General features: G+C 39.0%; 1 protein-coding gene across 1 annotated transcript; it reads left to right on the forward strand.

Annotated features, from left to right (window-relative positions):
* On the forward strand, positions 1-27134 carry LOC121324326 (synaptic vesicle membrane protein VAT-1 homolog). The gene is made up of 6 exons (XM_041266050.1): positions 1-580; positions 3822-4029; positions 10998-11168; positions 13396-13485; positions 19785-20026; positions 26916-27134. The coding sequence occupies exons 1-6, from the start codon at positions 200-202 to the stop codon at positions 27012-27014; spliced, it is 1191 nt and encodes a 396-aa protein (XP_041121984.1). The 5' UTR covers positions 1-199; the 3' UTR covers positions 27015-27134.
* Positions 27135-27496: the final 362 nt, after the last annotated feature.

Consider the following 27496-nt stretch of genomic DNA (forward strand, 5'->3'; position numbering starts at 1 on the left):
GACACAAGTGGTATTAGAGCCACACTATATAGCTGTCACCTTCAGGGGTTCAGCAAACAGTACCACTTAATCACTGCACGCTTGTTTCCTGTGCCTTGGCGGTGCAAGTCTTTGGACTTTGTCAGTGGTTTGCGTTTGTGTATTTTACGTTCAGTGTTTCACTTTAAAATAAATAAATAAATAATAAAAAAAAAAAACAATGTCCGGAGAAGAAGCAGATGCACAGCAACAGAAGACTGAAGAACAAAAGCAAGACACCAAACCAGATGAAGACGAGCAAAACGAGCAGCAGCCGCCGCCTGCACAAGAAGTTGAGAAGCCCCACGATGAAGCTTCATACAAGTCCTTGGTGCTCTCGGGCTACGGGGGCTACGATAAGGTGAAGCTGCAGGTGAAAAAGGGGGAGCTTGTCCCGAAAGCCGGGGAAGTGCTGGTTCGGGTGAAAGCTTGTGGTTTGAATTTTGCAGATCTGATGGGCAGACAGGGTCTCTACGACAGGCTTCCATCCCCGCCCGTCACCCCGGGAATGGAGTGCTCGGGGATTGTAGAGGCTTTGGGCGAAGGTGTGACCGACAGAAAGGTAAGATTTAATTTCACTAATGCAATGCAGCGTAAAGATTTGAAAAACACACTATGCTGTTTATTCCTCTGTTGTCTAGAATAACGGAACAAATCGAGGACTTTGCTGTTTTGTCGCGACAGGAAAACTATAGTAGCTTGATTATATGCGTTCTACTAGTTTGTTGTAATTATCGTTAATAATGTGGCGATTCGCCAAGTCTGCAATGCCACACATACATGCTGTATACATAAATTAAAACTGACAGTCGATGTTGTGACTGAGTGTGCATACCGTGTAGACTGCTGTTGCCTATTTAAAATGTAATCTTTCCTTAATGAATGTTTATTAATTGGAGCGAAGACCACTACTTTTTATTTAAATTCACAAAATGTTTTAATTGGCGCATCAATGCATTAATGGCAATAGTTAAACTGTCATTGTCGAGGAGTGTCCATTTAGCTAAGAATTTTTCGAACCAAATGCCGTGCATGTAAACTGCAGAATGTGTAATACAACTATTCAATAAGTAGCCACCGCCCGTTGTCTCTGACGAAGATAAACAATGTACGTGGGTCTGCGCATGTCTGATTGACTGACGGATGGACTCGTTTTGAGTCTTTTTAGTCAATTGAAGGTGAGATTAATGCAATCTACAACTGATCGGTAAAAAATATATTCTATCTGTAAACATACTTTTGTAATGGAGCATTATGTTGTATTGTCGTTAAAATGAGTAATATGCAATGCACGTATAATTTTAAATAAAAACAAATGTTACCAGCAGCATCTGTAAATCTTTTAATGATGGACTTTTGGGGGGGGGGGGACTTGTCGGCCACGGAAAAAATCACAAAAGAGAAAAACCTTAATTACAAAGTTGTTTAACGAGAGAAATCGTGAATGAACAGTTTGGGCGGTTCAATATGTGAACCGCACAGGACTGTCCCCATACAGTACGTGAAATGGGGCACGATTTGTTAATTGCAGATTTTAATTTATTTTTAATTTTGTTGTCTAAACACACCCATACCTGTTGTTCAAGCTCCGGTATTAACACGGATGCAACAATGGTAGGTAATGCCGTTACATATCGGTCCTAACGTCCTACATTGATACTTCCCCATCACAGGGCGGGTTTGCACATATGTACAATGGATGCAAATCACAGTATGCTCGGTTCACAGTTCTGAATGCTTACGTGTCAAGTGTTTTGGTAGAAGCATCTTTTTATAAGAACATTATACAATTTTAGTCTTTAAAGATCACAGGCCGTTTTACAAGTAGTTTGTGTGATCTGTATCAAAACATGAATGATTAAGCAAAATTACCTGGTATTTGGTACGGTGGGGCTAATCTCTACTTTTAACCCATTTGTAGAAATAATTACACTCTTAACAACATACACAAAGCAAAATACTGGTCTTAAGAAACATTATTTTGGATTAATATATCAGGAAAATACATCAGCCATAGAGGCAGGGTTTTTATTTGCCGTCCCGACTACTTTTTGACTCTCTTGGATTGACTCGGCACCTAAGGACAGTCATTTCCTTTGTAACAGAACACTGTTTGTTCTCAAGTTAAATAAGTTTTGTGGTCTTAATCACAAACTCCCCTTGTAATGCAGCTTAATTGGCAGGCTCTACTTGGTCCTTCAGGTCATGATTGAGATGCATTCATTGTTGAACAGTGTTAGATTTATTCTATTTGTATGTCTTTTTCAACTTGTCGGTCGCTATCTTCTTTGCTTTAGGAATTGGAATGCTGTGTGAATGTACCTGAAGTTTTATAGATAAGCTTCAAGTTCAAGTTTATGGACGTTGTTTTTCCCTTTTGATAGAAGCCGTGCTCTGGGCTATAGTCTCTACTTTCACTTCAAGTCAGGAAAAAATCTGCCAATTTGGGATGTTATAGTAATAAAATAATTACATGGATCATCATATTGAGGAGTTTGGTGATAAAACGATTGATCAGGAAAGGATTTATCAATGTTCACGACTGAAGAGATGTGGAAATACAGCAAACAAGGGGTGGGGCACAGTACAGAGTCCATGTGATATACAGTGCCTTTTAAACCTGTTTTACTCTGTGTGGGACGGGGGGCGGGGGATTTTAAACAGCGCGTATAAAATAAACCGCGCTTCTGAAAATAAACTGGACTTGACGCGCCTGACAGGCACTGAATAAATGGGCCGTTAAATTTTTTAAGGGGCTTTCACCCGGACACGGCGCGGCACAGCAGTTTTTTTTCAATGAAGGCGGTCAAGTGCAGAGGGAAGCGGCGCTGCGGATAAAATATTTTCAACTTTCGCCATGATGTAATTTTCCAGGAGCCAATCGGGAAAGGAGGAGGCTCCTGCGAGGAATATATAAAAGGAAGGAAGCTTGTGGTTCTGATTTCAGATTTTCCGGAGTTGTATGTTGTAATGTCAAGTAGGTTTTGAAATCTGCCTTCATCAAACCGGAACGCCTGTATCAGCCAGTTTATGTTCGCTATATCTCTTTCTTTTCTGGATGTCATGGACCCACAGTGATCTTATTTTATTTATTTATTTAAGTTTGATATGATGTGATGGCAGTAGTTGCATTTTTTCGCAATCTGTGTACGGTAATGCTCAATAATATAAATGCATAATGATGCCTTTAACTCTCACTGTCTTTATCTATACCCAGCAAACCAGACCAAAACTCACAAATATTTAAATTTTTAAAAGCAAGAAGTTTATTTTCTTAAACACAATTGCCGATTTTTTTTTTTTTTTTTGGGGGGGGGGGGGGGGGGGGGGGGTTTAAAAGATTAGATTTAATAAAAATTTATTTTATAAAAAATATATTTTATGAGAGAGAGGGGGCTTATAAATGTTTCGCTCCAAAGCGAGGAGTTTTCGCTCCTCATTTTTTTTTTTTTTTTTTTTTTTTACTAAGCTTTGTGTCTTCTGTATAAAGAGTTTCCTTCCCGCTGGGATTTACTGTTTTCTGCTTGTATATGAAGCCGTGACGTAACAGATCGCCCACTGGATTTCTCCTGCTGCGTTCGTTGTCTTGTGATACATGGGATATTTTTAAATAGTGAAAAAACAAACAAAAGATACATTTTATAATGTAATATAAAAAAGTAATCATGAAAAAAAGAATCCAAAAATGAGTAGCCAGAATTTAAACTTGGTAAATAATTCACTTCACGCCAGTATTCAGGATATCGTGCGTTGCCTGTTTCCTCCTTGCCTGCATGTCACACCTGACCACCTCTTTCTTTCAGCTTGGTGATAAGGTGATAGTAATGAACAGGGCAGGCATGTGGCAGGAAGTGGTTACCGTGCAAACCAGCCACACCTTCCTGATGCCCGAAGGCATGACCTTTGAAGAGGCAGCCGCTATTCCAGTGAACTATGTCACAGCTTACATGATGATCTTCGACTTTGGAAACCTAAGGCCCAACCAAAGCATACTTATCCACATGGCAGCAGGTAAGGATATATTATATCAAGTGGATCAGCCAAAACTTTACAATTACAAGTTTTGATAACCCTAGCAGTGAAGAAACTTTTGCACACAGAACTACCAAATGACATTTACACATTACATAATTATCGTGTTGCATTGTGGTCAATGTCAAGGTACACCCCACAAACAGAAGTTAAGTAAGGTCAAATTACATGAAACCGAGTGAATTTGTGTATACTTCCTTATACTGTTATACTCTATTTAAGTTTGCAAAGGTTTCTTTGGTATCCAGGGGTTCAAACAACCTTCTAAACACTCAAAACTTCTGTCACAGATTGACACAATGTCAAACTAGTTTTATCTAGTGTTGCAGGACTTTGTAAAAGAAACCAACCTATATAACCATCTAGCCCTAGAATAATCCTGGATGTGCCTTCTCTTTTGTAGTGTGTTGACCAGAGTTAAATGCAGTGTAAAGACTGCCACACACCAGATGCAGTGCGATTTATTTTTTTAATTGGGTGACAAGATACTTTCGCAATGACATGACCGTATACAACAGAGGCAATGCAACAAATTGGGGAAAACTGCCAGATCAATAAATTGATGTAAAAATTGCTATGGTCAAAACTATGATCTACTGACAGAGGGTTAATTGAGTTCAAGCGTAGGCAAAGAGGGACAGATTAAGTAAATGAGTGAATGTGGTTTACGTCAGGACTTGCTTTCCTATTGTAATGAATTTTTCATGAATACCCCCACTAATATACTACAATGTCAGTAGAACAACAATGCATTGTTTCATCTGTAGTGGTTGTCTTCCTATTTTTTTTTTTTTCTCACAAGCACATCTGTATCCTGAATTCACATTCCATCCCTCAGCAGTCAATGCTTAAAAGAAAAGTCACAGTTGTAATGCATTTGCTTTTTGGTGGATTTCTTCTGATCTTCCTCTAACCTTTCCTGAAATGCTTCCACTTGCTTTGCTTAAAGGTAATATTAAAGTACACACAAGTACATTTGTTTGTAAACCTTGTTAGGGCAGTGCTGGTTTAAGTGCATCAGAATAGGAACCATATTGAATGTCTGCATCTGTGTATACTGCATCGATGCAAAACATGTGGCAATAGGGTTTCCTAGTTTTGTTTAGTATGACTACAAACTAATCTTTTCCTGCGCTGACTGTGGTGTAAGATAAGGAGCTGTGATTGCTGCAATGTTAATCGGATCAAAGGTGACCTAGGTGTGCTGTATTGGATTGTCTAGTGCTACTATACAGTAGTGAATCTGGACCAGAAAAAACATTGTGACATTATATACTCTGTATAGGACCACATTTACTATATTTGAATTGCCATCGCCCTTGAATAAATCCAGTTTATTATTAAAAATATAATAATAATGAATAGTTTTACTGTTTGGGTTTTAGTTTCTCAAGTAAAAATACATGAAAACCTTTTTATTAAAGGTTTTTAAATACACAAACATATTAAACTCTTACTGTCTAGGAATTAACTTTAAAGGCCTAATTTTAATTTTAATGTATTAAGCACTTGTAGTTATCTTATCAAGTAATTTAAAGTGAATACACTTCGGTTTTGTGTGTTACCCCTGTCTAAGTATCTGTCTGGAACTTCTTTACTTATAAACAGAAAACAAACTCTTTGTTTTGGTTGTTTGTTTCTTAGCAGATGCCCTAATTTGATTTCGGCAAGATAAGCACCAACTAAGATGTAGCTTTGCAGTAAACTAATGTGATCCATCTGCATCTCCATCCATTTGTGGTGTTTTCCATCTGATGTAGGTATCCTTCTGTCTGGTGTTGATTGCTGAAGTGTAATGCTGGCTCCAGGGATCGGGTCATTTTGTCTCCCCAGCGCATCAGCACACACAACGGCTGAAATGCTGGCTGCAGGGATCAACCCAGTGCGGTCTGTCCAGCACATGACAACTGTCTGGATTGAGCGAAGTAGGGTACATCTCTGGGGTCTTCAAGTGGGCAACTTCCATCCTCTGTTTTGTTGACTAGCCCACAACACCTCAGGAGGGCTCAACAGTGATTCTGGTGTCCCAACATCACCACCCCCCCTCCATCTCCCACTCAGCTCAGCCCAGCTTACGTACCTGTACACCAGCATTGCTTTCTTTTTATTGTGCTTGAGATTCCTATCCAGAATCTTTCAGTCTCAACCACAGCCAGTTGCTGCTCCCTTCTGTTGCTTCAGATAAGTTCTTCACTGTGCGACGCAACTCTTGGCCGCTGAATCTGACGTCTCTGAGAAACTGGGTTGTAGAGTGTGCCACAAATCCTCGACAACCCACCTCCACTGGGTAAACTTGGACCTTTCATCCTCGCTGTTCTGCTTCAGCAGCTAGTTAAATGTCTAAAATCAACAGTTGCACAAAGTCACAAAACTTGGTATGGTGGTAGAGGCCTATGGGAAGTTGTGTCGGAGCAAAGACGAAGGTCGTTGCATGGTGTGGCAGCCATATTGGATTTTTCAAGAATTTTGGTCAATTTTCAAAAGTCATTCAGATATCTGAAACTTGGTGCACATACTCCCCTCATGGCCTACGTTCAAATTTGTTCGAGGGGGGGAAATTTTTTTTTTAAATGTTGCGTAGTTTGATGGCCATATTGAATTTGTCGTATTCAAATGCAGTCTTCTCAAACAGTTATGCCAATTCATACAAAGTTTTGCATACATCACCTTGGCAAGGTTGTCTATCAAGTTTAATGCAAGTCGCTACATTAAAAAAATAAATAAATAAATAAAAATGGCTGTCGCATCACATTTCAGCTATGGTCAAATTGTACATTGCCTTGCTAAAACTCAAACGCAGTACTTGTTTAGCTCTCCTCTTGAGAGTTTAGACCGTATCATAATTATTGTAAAATGCACAAATGAACCAATATATGCTCTATTCCAAAATTGCCATGACCTTTGACCTCTCCTTAATCTCAAATGCAAAAATAGCTTAAAACTCAGGGTGTCTAGGGTAATGGTTACTATGGAACACAGATAGGAACAAGAATGCTTTGGAAGCCGTCCAAGTTGCTTGCAACTTCTAGTTTATTATTTTTCCATCAACTTCAAACTGCTCGTGTTTGCATGGGGTGTAACCAATCAACATGAAACTTGGTAGGTATCGTCCTGTGTAGCTGAGTTTGGATGCAAAAAAACAGTTGCACTCCCATGTCAAACAAGATGGCCAACGGACGCATTTTCTTAAACCTTTCAAAATCTTCTTGGGAAGCGGTGAACCGATTTTTGTTCTGAAACTTTGCATACATCTTCAGCAACTACACCCGTTTCAAGTTTGCGAAGAAGAAGTTGCAGTGATAGACACACAAGAAAAGGCCGTACAAATTTTTTTAAAGAGGTGGAACTCGAGGCAGTGCGGATGATGTCATTCCGACCGTCGGACACCGCTGACCGAGACCAACAATCGCGTCGCAGTCGGAAATATAAACCAACCCTAAGCAGGGAAGCGGTAAGCTTGCCTCAGCCAGGATTGATTAACGTCCAGGTAGGTGGGGACATGAAAGCCCACATCAACGTGGATGGAGCTGACAGCTGAGTCAAACTTCTGTGCAAGACTGTACCTGCAAATTGTATGGTAGGCTACAATGGGATCCCAAACTGGTGTGCGACACTGGAGCAATGGCATTCTGTCTTTTTTTTTTTTTTTTTTTTATTCTAACAATCGCACTCGGAAGGCACTGGCAGCAGCTGTAACTAGAAAAATAATGTAGCAAGGGAGTATTAGCGGACTGTCAATCAAAGCAGAAATTCACAAATCAGAGCTAACAGATTGCCTACCTGTAGGCAGGATGTAGAGCGAAAGCTCTGACAATAGGGCAGTTAAGGTCATGTGATCGCACTGCTGGCAGATGTAAAAAGTGTGTTCAGCATTAGTAAAATTTACAATAAGCTACCACACATTTTGCAAAGTGTAAAGAAAAAAAGGCAGCTGCAGAAGTCTATGTGCATTTGTACCACGGGCTCAGTTCTGAGGTGCTGGAATGGGTTTTTTCTTTTGTAGAAAGGTTTTCATACTAATTTTTGTACTTGACAACATTCATTTAAAAATTCAGTTGATGCCTATGGTGAATACGTTTTTGTGTATTGATGTATGTTTCAGTATTAACTAAATCAAGTTATTAATCAAACTGATACATCTTGTTACATACTGGTAATTTAGTAACATTTGGATATACTGCTATTTTATTGCTACTGGCTAGTTCAGTCATGTTCTAGCATTATTTTTTGTTGGAAAGTAATAGTAATAATGTTTGATTTCAGATTTTGCTGCAGGTGGTATTTTCATAAGTTTTCTTTTGGTTAAGCACTCATTTTTTATTTTTGGGGGGATATTGAGAGAACTGAAAGTGATTTTGCAAGTTGTATTTGGGTTGTACAGAGGCGTGGCGAAAAGAAACTTATGCAAGGCTCTTGTTTCCTTCTGTGTGGTGCGCATTCATTTTTTTTTTTTTTTTTTTTTGCTTGACAGTTAAGCATTAGACGTAACGGCTGGACGTTTTTAGTTAGTATTGAGAAATTAGGTTTTAAGTTATGTTTTTGTGCACATTGTAATGGTTTTACTCAAGTGATTCTTGTTCAGATATTTGGAAGGGAATAACACACGGTTTCTCATTTTGACTAAGAAAAAAATAACTGCGTTTCTAAAATTATTATACAAAGGTACCTAATTTTTAAAGGTTTGATTTTAAACAAAAAAAAAAAAAAATTAGCAATTTTATTTACTAAAATTAATGTTTGAAAATTATTTTCACTCTGTGCATATTCTATGTGATGTCCATATTTCACAATATTTATTCAAATGAATAAAGGTCAGTTTTAGATTTTAGGTTTATTTACAATGTTACAGGTTTAAACATACAAGATTGTTTTTAATTTGACATTTTCCCAAAGAGTGCTGATCGTGGGCCGGTGTGCCTAATGCAGCTGAACAGATGGGCCTCGGGTAAAGTTTGGGAACCCCTGTGCTACAATATTAATTTGGCCATTTCGGGAACAGAAATACCAAAGTTCGTTGAGGCGAAACACAAATATTGCAGTCTCTAATTATGGACCCCGACAACTGCGTTAATGTGGTATCAGTGTCTCTCTCTATGTATGATGGAAGGGTTTTACAGGTTATGTCTCTGTTCATGACACTGTCTGATATATTTAGCTGCTGTGAGTGCAGTGTCGCTGTTCTCACCCAGAATAATTACCATCTTACCCTCTACCTTCTTTGTCCTGAAGTTAGAGATCTTTTGGGAGATCTTTTTGTAAAAAACTGGTCTCATCATATTTTGAGCAGTAGAGAAGGAAATGTTCCTCGTTTTCAGTCTCTCTCTCTCTCTCTCTCATATTGAAAACTTGACACAGACTGATAAAGGATGTATCATTCTGAGTGTAAAAGGGAATTTTAACTCTTATGCACGTTAAAATGTTGTTAACATGACAGTGTGTGATGCAATAATAACAGCTGTGATGAAATGGCAGAAAGCCTTTATAGAAGGCAAAACTTATTATGATTCACATTTGGAGGATGCCATAATGGTAATTTGGTTTATTTATGTATTAATTTAACATTGCGTAAGTTTGGCTTGGTATGTAATTATTCACAAACCACCATTTGCAACATCCTAAGAACGTTAAAGATCCAGTAGAGTGCTCCCTCGCTATAGTGCGGGTCTCGTGTGACACACACTGAGCTTTATAATCGAAGAGCATTATAAACGGGGGGGACGGGGTGGGTGACACCGCGGGACATAACACATCTGACTAAAATACATCTATATGCTCTAATGCACATAGTGAAGCAGTTTTACTTTCTGTGATTTAACCATGCCCAAAGCACAATGTAAGAAATGCTGTATTTATCGGGCAAAAGGAAGAGGGAATGGGCTCACCCCAGGTTCGGCTTCTGGAGTGGGACTGAAGTGTCTCGTCTCCTGGAGAGAACTGCAGCTCCTCTCCCAGCAAAAAAGTAAATACATTCGGAAAGATAACCACGTAATAGGCCTAATATTTATTTAGTTAAAACTAATGCTGAATAAGATGTCTGTCAAAGTGGAAGCACAGCTTTTCTTCTGTTAAGATACTGTATGAAAAAGGGAGAGACAAAAACGGAAGTTAGACTGAAGTTGTTTACAGTTTGAACGACACCGATACTGTGTTTACTGTAGAAATATTGTCTGAATCGCTAGTATGGGGAATTTGGGGACATGCTGTAAGAACTTTATCTGAGGCTCGTTATAAACGAGAGCCTTGTAGCGAGGCAGCACTGTGTTTGGAAGTAGAGCTACAAATACGGTACTTTAAAATAAATAAACACATTTGCTGGTTTTCTTGTTGCTGCATCTTGTAAAGCGCTGTGTGATGGTGGTACACTATGAAAGGCACTATATAAAATAAATGGAAGTGTTTTATTTTTTATTTTTGGGATTTAAACAAAATCGGCAATGCTAGCCAGGGTGTTCTTGCATGCACGAGGGAGAGGATGTGTGTATGTGTTTGTGGCTGGCAGCCATCTTGGTTCTGTTGTGGATGAACAGCTAGGGGCCAAGATGGCCACCTTTTTGTACAACCACCTAGTTTTAAATAGGTTTATGCACTTATTTAATATATGTAGATTCCTCCAATATATAATCTAACTCCTTTTTTTTTTTTTTTTTTTTTCAAAACTGTAGCCCTATGAAACCATTTGTGGGGATTTAAGTAACCCTTTGCATACCATCAACACTCTGTGTAAAGTGGCTCCTACCCTCTGCCTAATTCTGTCTGCACTTCCAACTTTGTCCTCCCTGATCCTTGTTAGCGTGCTGAAAGTATTAGTTAGTTAACTTTATCAATTCATTTTAAGATGAAGACAAATGTTTGTTTTAGTTAAAGTTGATTTGATAGATATTTTAATTGACTATTTGATTTAAATTTATTTACAGCTAAATGGTATTTCTAAATGATTGCCTTCAAAGGTGGTGTTGGGATTGCTGCCACCCAGCTGTGCCAAACTGTGAAGGATGTGATTATCTTCGGAACCTCCTCTGCTTCCAAGCACAATGCCATCAAAGAGAATGGAGTCACTCACACCATCGACTACAGAACCATGGATTATGTAGATGAAATCCGGAAACTTTCTCCCAAAGGTATGTCACAACGCTAATGGTTGTGTTAAGCATGTGTGCCATGTGTAAATTCCATTGAAGAATATAATACCTTAAATGTTGATGTACTGAATATGACCATCTCATCTACTTCTACAACTTTTTATATTTTGAGGCTGAAGGAACATGATTTTGATAGTTTCCTCAGTCTCCTGATTTGCGAATGTATGGAAAATCAATTCCGGTTTGAAATAATATAGTGTAATCCAGCTTAATTTGGTTTGAGAAACATGGTTTAAAAGTCAGTATACAAGGTGCACAGTAACTGGCTAATTGTAGAACTGAGCTAATGCAGAGTGCTGCTTTTAGAATGTGTTAGTACCACAGTGTATTCTGGCTTTTTGGACGTCCTGCAATAGTGCATGAGTTCTTAATTTATTACAGCCCCCTTATTGCTAGAACTGCCCACATGAAAGCAGTTTGCTTGCTCGGGCCAGGCTTGAAGTTTCGGTTTAACTGAGTAATACTTGAGGGTCCAGTTATCCAACGAGCAATAGACCCTCCCTATGCTGTATCTGTATTTTTTGTGCCTTTTAAAGTAGAGGCATGAACAAAAGTCTGTCAATTTTTTGTGATTTGAAGGTAAACATCCTGCAGACCTACATTGTGTTCTCTTCTGATATTTACCTTTTCCTGCTGGAAGAATTTCCGTTTTTATTCTGCACACACTCTGAACAGTCTGTCAATGTCTACTTCCTATAGTGCCTATATAGGAAGTATTCATCCCCCACCCCCCTTGGACATTTTCAAAGTTTGTTGTGTTACAACCTGAAATCTTGATGCATTTAAATGGGATTTTTTTTTTTTTTTACCTTTTGATTTACACAACCTTCTCAGCACTTCCAATGTGTGAAAAAATAAATCAATTAAAAATAAAATGGTCTTCATTCGATAAGTATTCACCCCCTTGATATGACACTCCTAAATAAGCTCTGGTGTAGCCAAGTTCAAGTGTAAAACAAATGGGTGCAGACTGACAACTAATCAGCAGCAACACAGACATGGTACCTGTTCTCTGACAGCACTTTCAATGAAATTTATGAACACAACAGCAGGATTACCAATAATATATATAAGTAGAATATTTTAATTAAATGCAGTACTGTATTGTTTACGCCGCCACTGGCAGTAGCTACAGGGTCCACCACTTTAATCCAAAGATCCTGAACAGACCACAGATGTTTTTTGAGAACATCATTACTTGTGGAATACAGAGGTAAACTCTTAGCAACAAAAACTAGTTCTTCATAAAATCAGGTTAAAACTATTATTAAAATGTAATTTTCTTAATTTATTTTGTTTAACGTATCCATATTCTAATAGCATTTGAACCCTCAAGAGCCTTCGGCTCGGGCATCTAACTGCATGAAGCAGGCATTCCTACACGATTTTAAATTTTAGTTGCAGCCTTTATTCATAAATAAAACACAATTCATGTAACGATTCTAGAATCAAATGTGAAACCCTGTTTTGAAACTGCTTATAGATTCCTGGATGGGTTCACTGAAGCTAACCAATTTAACCAACCCACTGGCTAAACTGGTCAGATTCTGCGCAGAATGATCTCCGTGAACGCACTATGCTGAAAGAATGAGTAACAAGTGCTTCTGTGTGAAAAGGAAGTCTCTCCTCCTCAACTGGCTTCTGTGCTGCGCTTAAAGTATTTGGCACACGTTTTCTGCCTGGTGTTTGTGACCAGGCATGCTACTATTCGATTTTTATTTTATTAATAGACTATTTAATTTTTGGAAGAATTTACTTTTTTTTTAAATCTATTTTTCAATTGAAGCAGAGAATGGGTGAAGTCAGTCTTTTTGTGCTTCAAGACTTTTTATGCCATTTGAGAAACGTCACAAAGTGCTTTACAAGATGTAAATACAGAGAAATGCATAATACATGATATACAGTGGAAAGTACATAATACATGATAGTAGCATAATATGTCACGTATTTTTTACGTATCTAGAAAAGTTTGTCTAATTGAGAAGAAGCTTGCCAAGGTTTAAGCATGAGACCTTCTTGCGTAACTTATTGTGTGTGGTTATTGTGTGGAGATGCGTTTCACCCTTATCTAGAGAATGGCTCTATATACAGTGACTCTGTTGCACATATGAAGGATTGCATACTGTGAAGTTATTTCATGTTTTGTTTGTTTTCTTTCTTTGGACCTTGTTTTTAATGTGCCTTCTCTTCTCACCCCTTTCTGTAGGTGTTGATATTGTTCTGGACCCCCTTGGTGGATCTGACACCTGTAAGGCCTTTAACCTCCTCAAACCGATGGGCAAACTCATTACATATGGTGAGGGCTGCATCTTTCTGCTTCCAGCACTTCCTTCTGGAAGTAGTCTGCAGATTTATTAGAACACCTCATTGCTTCGGTTTTGATTTGTTGTGCATTTGAAGTCAAACTACCGTAACTGAATCTTGAAAAATTGAATACTTTAATAGGCCACTGACAAAGTGGTTAATAATAGTGTGCAGGTGATCAAAGAACAGCCAGACAATTGTAATTCAGGTTTATTTTTATTCCTTAAGTCCAGTGCCTGACGGTGAAACAAACAGTAAATAATAATGTTGGCAAGTAATCCAGTGGCATGTATTACTTTAAATTTATAATCCCTGGACTGGTCCCAAAATAAGTCCCGTTATTGTATCCCCAATAACCACAAGTCTGTTTAGTGCGTGAATTGGTGATTGTGGTACAGTACAGTTTAGAGTAGTACAAGTGAAGCGCTGTCCCGGGTTTGTGCTGGCCTCTGGTGACAGCTCCGGAACGTGTTGGCTGTCTAGTGATTACAAGCAACAGTAGACAGAACAAAACAAACACTCACGATTATCTACCACGCAAATACAGGTCCTTACAGGTCACTTAATAACCAAAAACAAACTAACACATACATTGCTTTGCCCCCTTTTTATACCGACACTCTTGGTAAATGACTGCAGCTGCTTTTTACGATCTGCAGCTGCCACAACATTGATCCTCCCGGTCAATGAGTTAGTGTACCGAAGTTCCGTCTCTATGTGAATGACTCGGAACGAAGTATCAGTTAACGTAGTCGGAGTATTCTGTTCCCGTTACTTGGCACGCTTGCAGGTCAAGAGGTAGATTTACCACAAAGAATCAATCTTTGTCATGTCCCACCGCTCAGTGGAGCCAAAGGAACACTTGGCTGAATCTTCCTTTCCCATTACACCCCCATCGACACATCAGTATGAAGACCTATCCAATAGAATCGAGTCAATATCTGCTCCCTTGTCTTGTCAGCTCCGAGGTGCCCCGCAAAAAAGATATCATGCGCTAGCCTCATGACCTTGGTCCGACAAGACAGGGGAACCTATAATTTGTGTTACAAGCTGTCCTGTGCTCGCAGCTAGGTTTACCGTATACAGTAATTGCCCCTTGATACTGAAGTGTGGATATACTAGCGCCTCAGCGCCATCAACATCCTTACCTTCAATAGACTTGACCTGCCCCCAAGCGTGCACTAGCAACGGGTCATTATGTTGGCCCCCACACTGTCCGTCCTTGAGTACCACATGTCCGGCATACTGAGAGGGGCTGGATTAACATCTGCTCTAGATAGTCCAGTGACCTCACCCTCTCGGTCACACTGTGTTCCCACTCCTTTTGACTGGCGTTTTGTTACCGCCCGAGCGGTCTCCCACCAGACCCCAGCCTTGTCCTAATGATGCTCACATTCCGTTTTGCAGTCAGTCTTTCTTTATTCATTTTTCTAGGATGGAAAATGGGTGGAGGGGGACACGACATTTCAGCATGAAAAGGAAACACTTCACCAATTCGTTCCTTTTTTCTTTCTGCCATGTTTACGTGTGCGGTCACGTGCCATTAATTTAACAAATTCTTCATAATTTGGCCAGTCTTGACCCAGAATTATCAGGTGTGGTAGCCTTTCCGCCACCCCAACTATTAGGTAAAAAGAGTATGTAACATATGTTTTATATTAGGCACAAGTTATTATCCTACCTGTCATTTCAGTTTGCTGTATGCATCCAAGTATAGCTTGCTGTATTCCAATCAAAATGACTTTCAAGGTTTAAATATTTAAATAAAGCAACTTGGCTTTTACTGAGTTGGCATCTTGACAAATCCACAGTCGTAGCAATCTGTCTCGGTCAGTCTACAAACAAAAAGGCTTGAAATAAATAAAACGTGTGCTAGGACACGCGTCTTGTTTGCTGCATTTAAAAAAAGTATTGTAATGCATGGGTCAAATTGACCCACTTGGCGGTTCTAGGTAGAACTGTTAACTTACCATTTTTGCGATTCTGGCTAACAAACAGTTATGCTATTTTAAAATATTTAGGAAAAGTAAAAAACAGACATACACATACAATTTACAAAGGAAGAATTAACATTTCAAATGCAAAATGGGTCATGCTGAACCTCATTGCGGTTCTAGTGATAAATGTTGAATTTCATTGAGAAACTTCAAATACAAAAGGCTATTGGTAAGTTGTTGAATACACATTTTAATAATGTTAAACACGTAAGTGTGGCATTTTAACAATGGTCATGTTGAGAATTTTATAAATACATTTTTTAAATATTTTTCAAGCATTACTGATCTGATTTTTCTCCCAGTCTTCAGTTGTAAAAAATAAACTGAGAAATTCCCGGGAAAAAGAAATTGCAAAAAACTGTTAATGCAACAGTTGGGGTTGAATTCACCACAGCAGTCATTCTATGCCTAACCCCTTTACTCCTACAACAAAGCATTTTCTAGAATTCGGTTATGCATTATCATAATTCTAGCAGTCTAGGAAATGCTGGATTGTAGTTGAACATTCTTGGAGTATAAAGGGGTTAGGCATAGGATGATTACTGTCATTACCAATAAGTCAATATGGGGGGAAAAAGTAAAGAGCTATCTGAAGACCTTAGGCAGAATTTATTTATGTCAAAGCTGGAGAAGGATACAAGAACATTTCCAAGCATTTGAAGAAAGGTGGTTCTTTCACCAAGAACAAGTAAAAGAATTGTGAGGAAGTAATAACACCACAAAACGGAAAATGAAAAAAACGTTTAACCCTGTTTCAAATGAAATCTCACGAGCTGTGACCAAACATACCGTAGTAAACAATGGCGGCAACCCTAGTCATGAATTCAACACCTCATTTGCTAATGACATCTCTGTGTTAAATACCACTTTTTAAACTAAACCTATTCATTGCCGTTTCTTCTGTACTTTATGTACATTATGATCATCAATGTGTTCATCCTACTGATAGCTCTAATTTCCCATTTACAGCCTTGACAGGGGTATGTACATTACTGGCATACTTAAAGTACTTTTCTAGAGATTTAAAGGTCAATATTCCACCTGGCCTGGTGATTTTAAAAGGGGGAAGGATGAGCTGACTGGGAGCGGCTTGCTTGTTAGACAGTTAAAGTATAGTAGGCATCTTAAGCATGCATGGTGGTAGATGTTAGCTCTGCAAGGTTGTTGAAAGTAACGACTGCTTGCCAAATAATTCTACATGCTTATTGAGCTGCTATCAAAAGCATGTACAAGCCAACAATTGCTGTTTCATACCAGAGAATAGAATGTATTTCAGTGTAGCATATTCCCCTTTCTTTGGAAGAAAGCTGTCTTCAATCCCTTTGTCCCGTGGCTACAGATACAGCAGTGTTTGGCATGTAGGAGGGAGATGGAACTCACTTGTGACTCCAGGCTTTATCTCCCACACTTTAAATGGAGAGGGGATTTAGACAAATGTGGCTTTTGATAGTGAAGGGCTAATGGTGAGAGAACTACAATGGGTTATGGTCTTTTAAAGAGTCAGAGTCCTTATTATTCAACGCTAGGGATAGTCTCTCTGTCAACCTTGAGTCATTCTTTCGTTCCGTCTCAGTGTGGGTATAGCATTTGTTTATATGTTTGCAGGGAGCTGTCACTTTTGATATCTTTTAATATAATATTGGATACAGCATTTGTAAATTATTCCCTGTATTTGCAGATTAAGCAGAAACACATTTATTTATTGCTAATTTGGGTAGAGTGGTGACACCTTTTCAGATATTTTATGTAGCATATATAGTGTGCTGTTTACAGTGCTGATTTTATTTTTTTGCTCTATCCTTTCCTGCACCCTGATGATGAAACTCTGCTTCCGTCCACCTGAAACCACTCGCTTCACAAACGGCCAAGTACAATTCAAATACTGACACTGCTAATTTGCTACTAGTCCAGATGACTGTTTGTTTATGAATGTAATTTTACTGGTAGTAAAGTACTGCTCTGCTGCTTTTTGAAATTGACATCACGTGACATGCAGTTGGTCGACTACCGTCTAGTTGACTATTCGATGCTATACCTACTTGGTATATCATAAAATAAAACCCATGGTCATGTACAATAGTTATTTGAAAGTATTTTGTACTGGCCCTTTTAAAATGCACATCAGTTGATGCGGTTCTGCAGGGTCCTGTTGAGCGCTGTATATGGTATTAGCATTTGCATTGTCTTGCAATGGGATCAAAATTATGATTGCAGTATTGGTGCCACCAATGTTGATGATATCAAAAACTGATCAAATTCAAATGTCAGCCACGAATGTGAACTTTCTTGAAAAACAAGCGTTTCCTGATAAGTGTGTTTATTGCTGTAAGTCTCTGGGACTGTAGTCCATTGTTTCTATTGGAAGCAAGGCTGTTAAAGCTGCTGATGCCATACACCACTGCTATTACTGATAAATGCATGCAACAAAGTGGGCTTTGATGGGTGTTCAGTATTCATGGTTTGCAAGACAGTTGTAAAGGTGATACGAACCAAAAAATATTGTATAAAAACAAAGTCCAAATGTTGAGGTTTCCATCCCATATCCAGTCAATATCAACAAGCTTTTATTTCAAGGGTATTGGAACACACTAAAGGCTTTTTGAGTAATGGATTCTTTCTTGCCACCCGTCCATACAGGCCAGCTTTGTGTAGGGCCGGTTTATTGTTGATGTGTGAACACTGACTCCCATCTGACGCAGAACTGTGCAGATCTGTCAAGGTCATTGTTGGCTTCAGAGTGACATCCTGAACCAGTTTCCTCAGTTTGGGAGGTGACCTGATCTGGGTAGTTTCTGGGTGGTATGGTGCATCTTCCACTTAATGATGAACTTCACTGTGCTGAGAGGGATAATCGGCGCTTTTTTGAAATTCTTGTACCCATTTCCTGCTCTGTTCCTCTCTACCACTTTATCCCTGACTTTGTATCAAAAGCTCCTTGGCCTTCATGGTTGCTTTATTGGATCACTCTGAGTTGCAGCTTGAAAATCTTTATATACCTGAGGGAAATTATCTACAAGTTAAACCACTCTTGAGTAAACACAGGCCAACCATTTCACTAATTGTGACCTTCCAAACAAATCATTTGCACCTGAGCCGATTAAGGACTGCAATAGCAAAGGGGTTGAATACTTATGCAACTGAGATTTTAATCTGTTTTTCTCTGTAAGTCTTATTTATTTATATTCTATATGCATGTTTTAACTTTCAGTGTGGCGTAGTTTGTGTAGATTCTACATGTAAAGTCTAATTTGAAAGTGTTGGAGTACGCTCAAGTGCCAACGAAATCTGAATACTTCTGGAAACCACTAATATATGTAGTGTGTGTATACACTTCATGATAGTGTATGTTCCCCACCTATATGGGCAGGTATTGGGACCCTGGGCACAAGGAGTATACACTCCATATTTGGTAAGAGCAGGTCAAACCAGGGTTCACTTGAAGTATGGGCAAGGTGATTGAGCAGATTTATCAGCTCAATCACCTAACAATCTCAGTTGGTAATTGCACCTGATTCCAGTCTGTGTAAAAGCTGAGGCTTCAAGTTCGTTAGTGAAGAGAAGGAGGGTGTAAAAGCAGTTGCTGCTAAAACTAAATAGGGTAAGTAAACGGGGAAGGTTTTATTTGACTGTGTGGGAAGGTCAGACTTGGTGAGTTTAGGACCCAGAAAGGGGTTAGGGTTATTTTTGTGTTGTGTTTTACACTGTTGGTGACAGAACACTTGTTCTGTACTGTTGTAAATTTAAGTGTGCTACAGCATTGAACAATATCTTAAGCCTCCGTGGTGATTTCTAAAGCATCAAGAAGGTAATATTCTGCCTTCCTACACCAAACGACAGGGGGCGCTACATCACACCTGGCTGCTTAAGAGCTAAAGAAAACAATTTAAATGCAATATATGGAACGGAGGAAATTCCATTCGGAATCGGCGAAATTGTCCTTTAAAAGCATATGTATTTTAACAAGGAACAAACTTTCATATACAAGCACCCAATTCGTAAAGGCCTTGTTGGATGCCATGGCCGCCCAGTGCGAGACAAACCGCCTGCTACAATTTAGAACATACAGCTAAAAAAATCTCCCATCCATCAGTAAAATAAAATTACTAAAAGAAACACAAAAGCATTGGCCTGTGCTGATAAGAGTGCTATTGGTTAACAAATGCCATACAGTGTTTTAAACAATCCTCTGCAATGCTGTCATATTTGTTTGCATTTAGACAAAGGTGAAAGTGCATGATGGATGTGTGTGAGGTATTTGTGTAAATATGAAGGTTTCTCTTTTGTCTCCTTTCAGGTGCTGCAAACCTTTTGACTGGGCAGAAGAAAAATGTAATGGCCCTGGCTAAGACCTGGTGGAACCAGTTCAGCATCAATGCCATGCAGCTGCTGCAGTCTAACAAGGCAGTGTGTGGGTATCACCTGGGCTTCCTGGACGAGGAGATGGAACTGGTGGGAGGTGTCCTGTCCAAAATACTGGACCTCTACAAGCAGGGAAAGATCAAGCCTAGAGTGGACTCTGTCTGGCCATTCCAACAGGTTACAAATGCTTTTTATTTATTTATTTATTTATTTTAATTTAGTGGTCGCCAATTTATTTGTTTTCTCTCCAATTTAGTAATGTCCAATTATTTAAGCCCAGCTCACCGCTACCACCCCCGCGCTGACTCTGGAGTGGGGAAGACGAAAACACGCTGTCCTCCGAAGCGTGTGCCGTCAGCCGCCCGCTTCTTTACACACTGCTGACTCACCATGCAACCACCCAGAGCTACAGTGTCAGATGACAACGCAGCTTACAAGCAAGCCCGCGGGCGCATGGCCAGACCACTGGAGTCGCTGGTGCGTGGTGAGCAGAGGACACCCAGGTCAACGTTGCCCCCCCTCCCCTATAAATATATCTTCTCTCTCTCTCACCCGTTCTCCACTTACGAACACACAACCCAGAGTGAGTAAAATGTGCATCATATGTACTGTTGTGCCAGGATTCAATTACTAATTAATTATTCACTTGAATCCCAGCATGTGAAGTGCAATACCCATGCCGAAATACAAACTACACTTTATAACACTTGTGTACACTGTTATATAAGCCACATTGTACCCCATGCACTTTATACATTAACACACTACATACAACATAAAACACAAATAGCACAGGGGTGGGGCACTTTGCCACATATAACCCCTTTGTGCAAAGCACACCTGGTCTTAATGGCCACAACCCCCCCCCCCCTTTGTCCCAAAGTCCCAATTGTCTTTCCATTCCAGAAACAGGGGCAGCAATAGTCCATGGGTGGCAGCCATGGTGAGACGTCCTCCTCCCAACGCAACACTAGCCACTGCCAGACCATGCACTGGTTGGCTCTTCCGACCCAGGTGATCCCTGCAGTGGAAAAGCTTGGGAAGTGTTGAGTGTGCAGTTTGAGATCGGTGTCATCCAATGGAAGCATCAAATATTTTGGTTTTTTTTGGGTGATTTTCAGATGACTGCCCAACCCCTTACTCCCCAAAAAAGAAAAAATAACTTGGAGGAATGATGCCTGACACAGGAAGGAGTGATGTCTGGGCATGTCCTAAAAGACACCATACCAATATTCAGCACCAACAACATGACTAGGTAGCCTGTTCCATACCCTCACCACTGTGTATGAAGTGTCTCCTTCCCTCTGCCTTAAGTGTCACTCCATCCAACTGTCTCCTCTGGTCCTGGTTTCTGTACTATGATAAATAGATTCACTTACCACCTATCTTCATAGATTATTAACCCCTTGGATTAGTCTGGTTGCTCCCTGATCTAAATTGTTGATGTAGGCCTAGATAAGAAACATGAGGTCCGAGCACGGAACCTTGCAGCTCCCCGCTGAGCACATGGGCCTAGCTGGAGGTTTCCCCACCAAATCCTCTGCTTCCTGTGTTTTAACCAGTTTTGTATCCCCTTGCATGTACTTGCTTGTATGCATCTTTTAGATTTAGTCTTTCGTGCAGCGCTTTGTCAAAGGCTTTTTGGAAGTCCAAGTGTTTTTCATAGACACTTAGTGTGTCCAAACCTTGCAGTGACTTCTTTTAAAGAAGTTTGTAAGGTTTGCCAGACAGGACTGTCATTTTTCTGAATCCATGTTGTATTACTGTTCTAAAAATGTAATTTTATGTAAATGGATTGCAACAACAGCTTCAGTCAATCTAAAAACCCCATGCTTCACAATTCTTTTCCATTTCATACAACTGAATAAAATACAAATACATTGCTAGCGCTAAACTCACAAAAACATTGAGGGTATGGTAAGCATGGCCTTTGCACTAAACATTCAAAGTTGTGATCTAATTATTGTGATGCAATAACGAAAGATCATTCATACATGTTGACAGTAAATTTGCAAATCTTTAGCTTAATGTAAACAATATGAAGACAAGGCAGCCAGACATTGATTTGTATTAAGTAGAAATATTACTGGTAATATTTTGGAAGCACTACACCATTGGAAAAGCATATCCAGTCTACCTGAGCTTCAGTATTCAAAGTGAGTCTACACCCATGCCTGCTTTTTGCAGGCCAAGCCTGAGTTTCTACTTTTTAGTTTTAACCAAAATACACCCTGCCCCTGGCTTTAAATCTGGATAAAATTTTAACTAAAAGGCTGTCTTGTCATCTCGACTATTTTTCTGACCTAATAATGTTGATGTTTAAGTCCAATGTCTTGCAGATAGCTGTGAATTTTTCATTGAAAATATGTAAGTTAGTTTTTTTTTTTTGAGCAATACTTTTTACTTTAAGGATTGCTTCAAGGTCACAATAACAAAATACAAACTAGTAATAACTTTCTGTTGTAATAGTTTCACTAGTATCCAGTTGACAGCCTGTCTATAGAACAAGAAATCTTAGTGCTTCAGGGCTTTTGTTACATTTTGGTACACACTGGCAAACTTACTTCCATAAATTCCTATTAGCACTATTTTGAAGTAGCTCCATGCACCTCTGACTCTATTCCTCTTATCTGACACAAACAAGACTACCTCCTTGCTGTTTACTTTTCACATCAGCTGACAGTGAAGTAGCTGGCACAGTTTTCATAGTCCTGAGTTTTAAAGAAACAAGTTGAATGAACATGAATAGGTCAAAAGCCTGTCCCTGTTTGGAATGCCTAAAAATAGCCATGTCTGAAAAGTAACTTGGAGACCAGTGTGTGCCAGGTAGGTAAGCACACGATATCAAGGTCATTTAAAGCAAAAGTCTGCTGATAAACCCTGCCGCAATTCCACTTCTACAAGATCTCAAAAGGAGTTGATAATGTTAAAGCTACCCAATACTTTCAGTGCAGCACATAAACCAGAACCAGATAACAGTTGGAAATTAAATGGAGGTAGATTTAGGACAGGGAATGAGATTAAATGGGTTCCCTGTCCATGTTGTTGATGCAGAATATTTTAGACTGGATAGCTGTGGGCTGAACACAGAGCAAGCATCACATACCGTGGTTTTATTGACCGCTTCGGGTATGGAATGAAATGGTGTTGCAGTAGGTCTTGGAAAGTGAATACGCTGACGAGCAACCTGATTTGCATGGGAGGCTCAGTGGTTTTATAATTGCACATGAAACTGGAAAATGAACATATTTGTCTTATTTCACTGCCCATGATGGTGATACTTTCTGTGCATTCCTGCTTTTATAGAGCAACACACTAATGATGTATAATAGGCACTTTGTAGTAACATTCACTGGCAGTGTTTCTTCACAGTTCTGTATGTGCTGTCAATCGCTTACATATATTGTATGATTTTTTTTTTTGTGTAGACCTTGTTTTCTGACTGAATCAAAGTATGTGCTTCAAGCATTAGGCAGATTCGTAACTGAATCGTGTGAACGTCGCTGGGGTGAATTATAGTCTCTAATCATGCAACTGTATCCTTTTTTTCTGAAACAATTGGAGACACAGGCAGCAGTTTTATTGTTGCTAAGAGACAATGTTGAGAGGAAAGAAAAGCAGACCCTGTCTAATAAACAGTAGATCTGTACTGCAGGAGCACCTGCTGCAGATTCTGGAATGTGTTTAACCCTCTCCAAGTGATTTTCAAAAGATTTGCTTAAATGCACAGGAACATCATCATACTGGTCATATGTAGGGCTGGGGGAAAAAAAAATATATAAATTTCAGTCTAAAAAATTTAGATTCCAAACTATAAACTGTAATATTTATGAAAGCAGAAGAAAATAGCATTGTCACATTCAAAATGGCACATTCTCTAGAAATGTGCCTAAATATTTAAACGTTTACCTGAAAAGCAACAAATGCAAAATTAGTTGCATTACTACAGTGCTCCCTCGCTATAAAGCTCTTGCTCTGTGTAACTTCAGTTTCTGTCTCTCCCTTTTGATACAGTATCTGAACTGAAGAACAGCTGCACTGGCACTTTATAACACACATCTTATTCAGCATAGAAGTAGCGAGGTTAATAAATATTTGGCCTATTACGTGGTTATCTTTCCTAATGTATTTACTTTTTTGCTGCGAAAGGAGCTGCAGCTTTCTCCAGGAGACGAGACGCTTGAGCTTCGCTTCAGCCGAACCAACCCGCTCTCCTTCTCGCACTTGGTTTGCTTGTCTGTCAAACTGAACTCCTGGCTGTTGTTTAGCCAGGCTAATTATACTTTAAAAACTGCCAATTAAAATGATCCACGAGTGGGAATGTTACCTTTTTGTAAAAAATATAGCGCTGATTTATGTGGTGCTTTATGCATGGTTAATTCACAGAAAATTATATTTTTGCTTCAATATATGTGCATTATAGAGGTGGTAGTTTTATTTTGTATTTTAGTCAGGTGTGTGTTGTGTCCCGCAGTGCCCCCCACCCCATCCCCCATTTATAACACTCTTCAGTTGTAACATTCATATTGTGTGTCCCCCGAGACCCGCGTTATAGCAAGGGAGCAGTGTATATAGAGAACAATAGATGGGCTTCAGTGAGTTATGGGAAAATAATTCCCATCTGGGATTTCTGTGACGTCATAAATTATGAGACCGAAGGTAGTCATTTTATAAACTGTCGCAGAAACCAGATGGGATTTATTTTCCTGTAACTCACTGAAGAGACCCATCTATTTTTTTTTTTTGTAATACATAGATACGCTTGTGATGCTAATATTAAAGACGAGGTTCAGCAGTACAGTTGGGTTTTTTAGTAGTGCTTCAGTGCTGTACAGATGTTCTATGTCGTTATCCATTGGTGCTTCAGCTTTAGTTGAATGATTTGCCTTTACCTTGTTAATTTCCTGTTCCTCTCCAGTTTCTCTGAGATACAAATGTACTGTAGGTGTTCCAGTGATGATTGAAAACTAGACATTTTGTGTGTTGAATTGAAAGTGATGGTCTCAGAGTTGAATGGGTCTAAGTTCAAGTATATTTTCCTGTAGCGGAATTATTGCTACTGTGGTATTATGCCTTTTTTTTTCAAATGGCTCAGGATGCAAATATAGCCTTCATGTGTTTTTTTTGAGAGAGATCTATCTCTGCTCATATCGGTGATCTCACACTCCATTATATTTCATTTCTACAAAGCATTCAATCATCTGAACTCCCATCACCTTGTTTTAGATTGACAAATTGATCTGTCACACAGATAGTCGATTGATCTAAACAGCAGGAAAACAAAGTACTGCACAGTTTAGATCATTTAAAAAGGGCATTTTATGAGCCAAGGTTCTGAAAATCTATCATCTTACAGGTCTATTTAGTGGATTACTGTGGAATAATCAGTACATGAGGGAGGGTCATGTTTGAATGATGCTGTTTTGTTTCGATTCGCTACTGTTCAGAATAATTGTATACACCACAATGTTTATTATGGTTTGAAGAGTAATCTGAACAGCTTGCCTGTGTTTGGCAGTTCATAATTTTTAAAGGGGTTTATTGCATTAGCAATGTGAAATTGTAATTTGCTACAAATGTAACTTTAGCTTCTCTTGTACTGTTCCAAAGAGCTGATGGATTAATGTGTAGCAAAGTTAAGGAGCTGGACAGGAAAATGTTTTCAGTCTAAATACAATGTCAAGAAAAGTATCCTCTGGCAAGCAGGCTGTAGCTCTACTACAGTCAGCACTCTAAAATTGACTTCAGTGACAGTTAATCAGATGTGTCATACGCGTTTATTTCATTTTGGCCCGTTCCAACCATTTTTTTTTTTTTTTTTGTGTGTTTCCTGAAAAACAGATAATATCAAATACATATTTGAAAGGACATTTTTAAAATAAGTAGGCTTCTGTTTAAATGTATTGGTTTTGTTGGTACAGTACTATATTTAACAGAAGTAGTATTTTTAATTAAGAATGATATATGATTCTGAAAAATATTACTTGCCAAAACTAGAGACCACACGTTCACTATAGTACAGTACATACTTTTAAATCCAGTATGTATTGTAGTGGTTTGTGAAATTATCCATTTAATGACCGAGCAACAAAATGAATCTCATCTTAGACATCTAAGCCTCACAGAGGAAACAGGATTCAGATCTTGTTTTTTTTATGTTTTATTTTTTAAAACATCAGTAAGTAATTAGTGTGACCATCTAACTAATTTTGCTGAAACTGTCTAAGGACACAATTACATTTAGCGCCATTCCGTGATAGAGTATTTTGTTTAAAATCAAGAAAGCGTTACTGGCCCTTCAAAGTTCAGTGGCACTGTATACAAGCTGAACACTTTTTTTTAAGGCATTCCTTGTATTGTTTTTTATTTTATATTGTATTAAGGATTTTCTGCTTTGACTGAACCGTTTCTGTAACCCTTTTTAAGATTTTCATTGAATTAACTGTACATGTAAAAATGTTGTTGCCTTGCACTCTGTAGCCAGACTTACTTTCCTGAGTAAAGCAATGAACGTGCCAAGATCAGTTGTAGCCAAAGCAGGTTTCATTACAAAATGCATTTTCACAGACCACATTCCAGCGGTTTAAGAGAATGAAAGACTGATAGCCCCAGAAAGGCGGAGGCCAGAACTATTAAATATGACCCTGAGAAGTAATCTGTTTTTCAGACATGCTTTTAAAGGAGTAATAGCCTTTTAAAATACATTAAGTCATCAGGAATGGCTAAATCCTCTTCCAATCTACTTTGTTGCATTCCTTCCCTAAATATTTACATCTGATGTGCATAGAATAATAACCACTGAAGATGAATGCAATAAACTGTTGGTTAGGTTGGAGTAAAAACCTGGGCTGGATTAGGATTTGGGTGCCAGATTTAATCACCTCTGATTTGTGTTTAGAATAGTAACTTTCTCAAATGATTCTGTATTGTTTAGATTGAGGCTTTATTGTCCCTTTCATTATGATTGTAGTCTGTATTGTCTTGCCACCACGCTGAAGATTGTCTTCCGTTAAAGCAGAGCCCCATCTGAGCCTGTCTGACAGTCTCGCTCTCCGTTTCTCTTCAGGTGGGTGATGCAATGAGGCAGATGCAGGAAAGGAAGAACATTGGAAAGGTCATTCTTGTTCCAGAGGCTGAGAAAGAAGAGAAGAAAGAGGAGAACTAGGGCAGCACAGGATCTATGCAGCCAGTCTCTACAAAAGGTTGTTCAGTTGTGATCAGAGTTTCATTTGCTGATCTTTTCAGGACCTGGAAACAGATTTGACCACTAAAGACCCCCCCCCCCCCCCCCCCCCCCACCCCCCCCCCCCCCCCCCCCAATAAATAAATAGCAAGTCTCCTCAGTTGCCCTTTTTAAACCACGTTGTACAATTTATTGACTCTACCCCCGCATACCTTTGGTTAGTTTTATTGTTGTGCATGGAGAGGTTGAATCCAGTTAAATAAAAGCATTTTCCACCGATATATACATTTTAGATCTTGAAGGACTCGTATCCAAAAGCACAACGTTGTTTGGTTACTAACTTGATTTTTTTTGTCTGTTATAATTGAATTTTAAAACAAATAACACAGCCAAAAACCTACGACGTAATTAATATTGCTGGGTATGTGCTAATGCAAAAAATCAATGTTCAGAAGGCTTATGCA

Source organism: Polyodon spathula, chromosome 12 (genome assembly GCF_017654505.1).
Source record: "Polyodon spathula isolate WHYD16114869_AA chromosome 12, ASM1765450v1, whole genome shotgun sequence".
Taxonomy (NCBI): Eukaryota; Metazoa; Chordata; class Actinopteri; order Acipenseriformes; family Polyodontidae; genus Polyodon; species Polyodon spathula.